This window comes from Nelumbo nucifera, chromosome 5 (genome assembly GCF_055504915.1).
Source record: "Nelumbo nucifera cultivar China Antique chromosome 5, China Antique-T2T, whole genome shotgun sequence".
Taxonomy (NCBI): domain Eukaryota; kingdom Viridiplantae; phylum Streptophyta; class Magnoliopsida; order Proteales; family Nelumbonaceae; genus Nelumbo; species Nelumbo nucifera.
Window position 1 is genome coordinate 49,901,810 of NC_142653.1, and position 2,087 is coordinate 49,903,896.

The window sequence follows — 2,087 nt, forward strand, 5'->3', positions numbered from 1 at the left end:
CTTGGAAGCATTGTTCTTTCGCCACTAATTACGAAAGAAAAGAATTCATTAATACAGGGGCACATAATCCCACATCATATCAATGTCTCACATTTCTCGCGTGATCCAAAGTTGAGTTGCCTGAACTTATTGGTCTGTGATATCCACGCCCATGCATGGCTGCTTATCTTTGTACTTAGTCCAACCTTGTTGAAGTAAAAGATCGGAACAAAGTGGTTTCTCACAAAACAAGATATTCACAATCTTGCAAAATCTTCTCTTGCTCACGGAAGAAAGAATAATAGAATGGCCGACCCACTTACCAGCATGGTTGCTCAAGAAATCCTGAGCAGGGTGATCATCCTTGCAATCCAAGGGATTAATCTCAGGAAGGATTCAAGGGAACAACTTAATAATCTGAAAAAGAAATTAGAAATGATTCAAGGCGTGCTACAAGACGCCCAGAATCGACAAACAATGGAGCAAAGAGTCGGAAATTGGTTGAAGAAGGTTCAGGATCTGGCTTATGATGCCGAGGACGTGCTGGACGAGTTCACAATACTAATTCAGCAACACAAAACGACGACGACCAGGACAGACAAGGTACGCAGCTTCGTTAAGACGATCGCTACGGTTTCACCTCTCTTCAAGATTGCCGATAGAATTAAGAGCATAAATGAATCTTTTGACAATCTTGGAAAGGAAGCGACTATCATGCGGCTTGTGCCTACAGACAATGAGACTGTTGAAAGTCGAACCACCCATTCCATGGTAGACGAATCAGAAGTCTTTGGAAGAGATGGTGACAAAATGAGAATCGTAAACCTTTTAACTAATCAAGATGATGGAAATAAAGCTATTTCGATCCTCCCCATCGTAGGTATGGCTGGACTCGGGAAGACCACCCTCGCTCAAGTAGCATTCAACAATGGTGCGGTAGTAGCTGGTACAATCAGATTCAAATGCATCCCGATGACTAGGAACAGACCGCTTTCATCACTGATTGCGAACTATACTACTATAAGGCAATGCCCTTTGGCCTCAAGAATGCTGGTGCTATTTATCAGTAGCTGGTAAATGAGGTATTCAAGGACCAGCTCGGCCACAATATTGAAACGTACATCGATGACATGCTTGTGAAGAGCAAGAAGGCCAACCACCACCTGGCTGACCTCAAGGAAGTCTTCAACACACTCAGAAAGTATCAAATGAAGTTGAATCCGACCAAGTGTGCTTTCGGGTCGGTTCCGATAAATTTTTAGGGTTCATGCTCACTCAGCGAGGAATCGAAGCCAATCCAGAAAAATCCAAGTCATCCTCGATATGTAGTCGCCTCAAATTTACAAGTAAGTGCAACACCTTACCGGACGGGTGGCCGCCCTTAGCTCAGTACTTACAGGACACCCTTCCCATGCAGCAAGGCTCATCTTGAATGGATCCCATAGCATAGTACTTACAGGTTGCCTAGTACTGCCTCATCCAAGAAAAACTCTATCGCCGGTCTCACACTCTCCCTTTCCTGAAATGCCTCTCCCCTTTCGAGGCCGATTACGTTATCAAGGAGATAAACGAAGGAATCCACAGAAATCATCCCGACACCCAAACCCTAGCTCACGAAGCACTCCGCCAGGGATACTACTGGCCAACCATGAAGTAGGATGCTGCCCAGCTTGTCAGAAAATGCGACCGATGTCAAAGGCACTCAAACCTTCATCATCAGCCAACGGTCCCCCTGAAGCCAATCACCAATCCATGGCCCTTCGAACAATGGGGAATGGACATCCTCGGCCCCTTTCCTACCGCGATCGGGCAAAAAAAGTTCCTTCTGGTTGTCATAAACTACTTTACTAAGTGGGTGGAAGTTGAGCCCTTGGCACGCATCACCGCACATAATGCTCGAAACTTCTTTTGGCAAGGTGTTGTTTATCGCTTCGATATCCCCCAGATTCTCATCACCGACAACGACACGTAGTTCACTAACCGGAAGTTCAAAGCACTCTGCACCGACCTTAAGATTGACCATCGGACTACAGCTATCCACAGACCCCAAAGCAATGGGCAAATCGAAGTGATTAACCGAGCCCTACTGTATGGCCTAAAGACTAGGC

At 45.8% G+C, this 2,087-nt stretch overlaps 1 protein-coding gene across 1 annotated transcript; it reads left to right on the forward strand.

Annotated features, from left to right (window-relative positions):
• Positions 1-285: 285 nt before the first annotated feature.
• Positions 286-1,056, forward strand: LOC148791598 (putative disease resistance protein RGA3). The gene has a single exon (XM_088888250.1). It carries the CDS (start codon positions 286-288, stop codon positions 1,054-1,056), a length of 771 nt encoding a protein of 256 aa, XP_088744376.1.
• Positions 1,057-2,087: the final 1,031 nt, after the last annotated feature.

Bases quoted from the DNA above. Each gene is read 5' to 3' on its own strand.
- LOC148791598 (XM_088888250.1), top strand. From the start codon at position 286: ATGGCCGACCCACTTACCAGCATGGTTGCTCAAGAAATCCTGAGCAGG.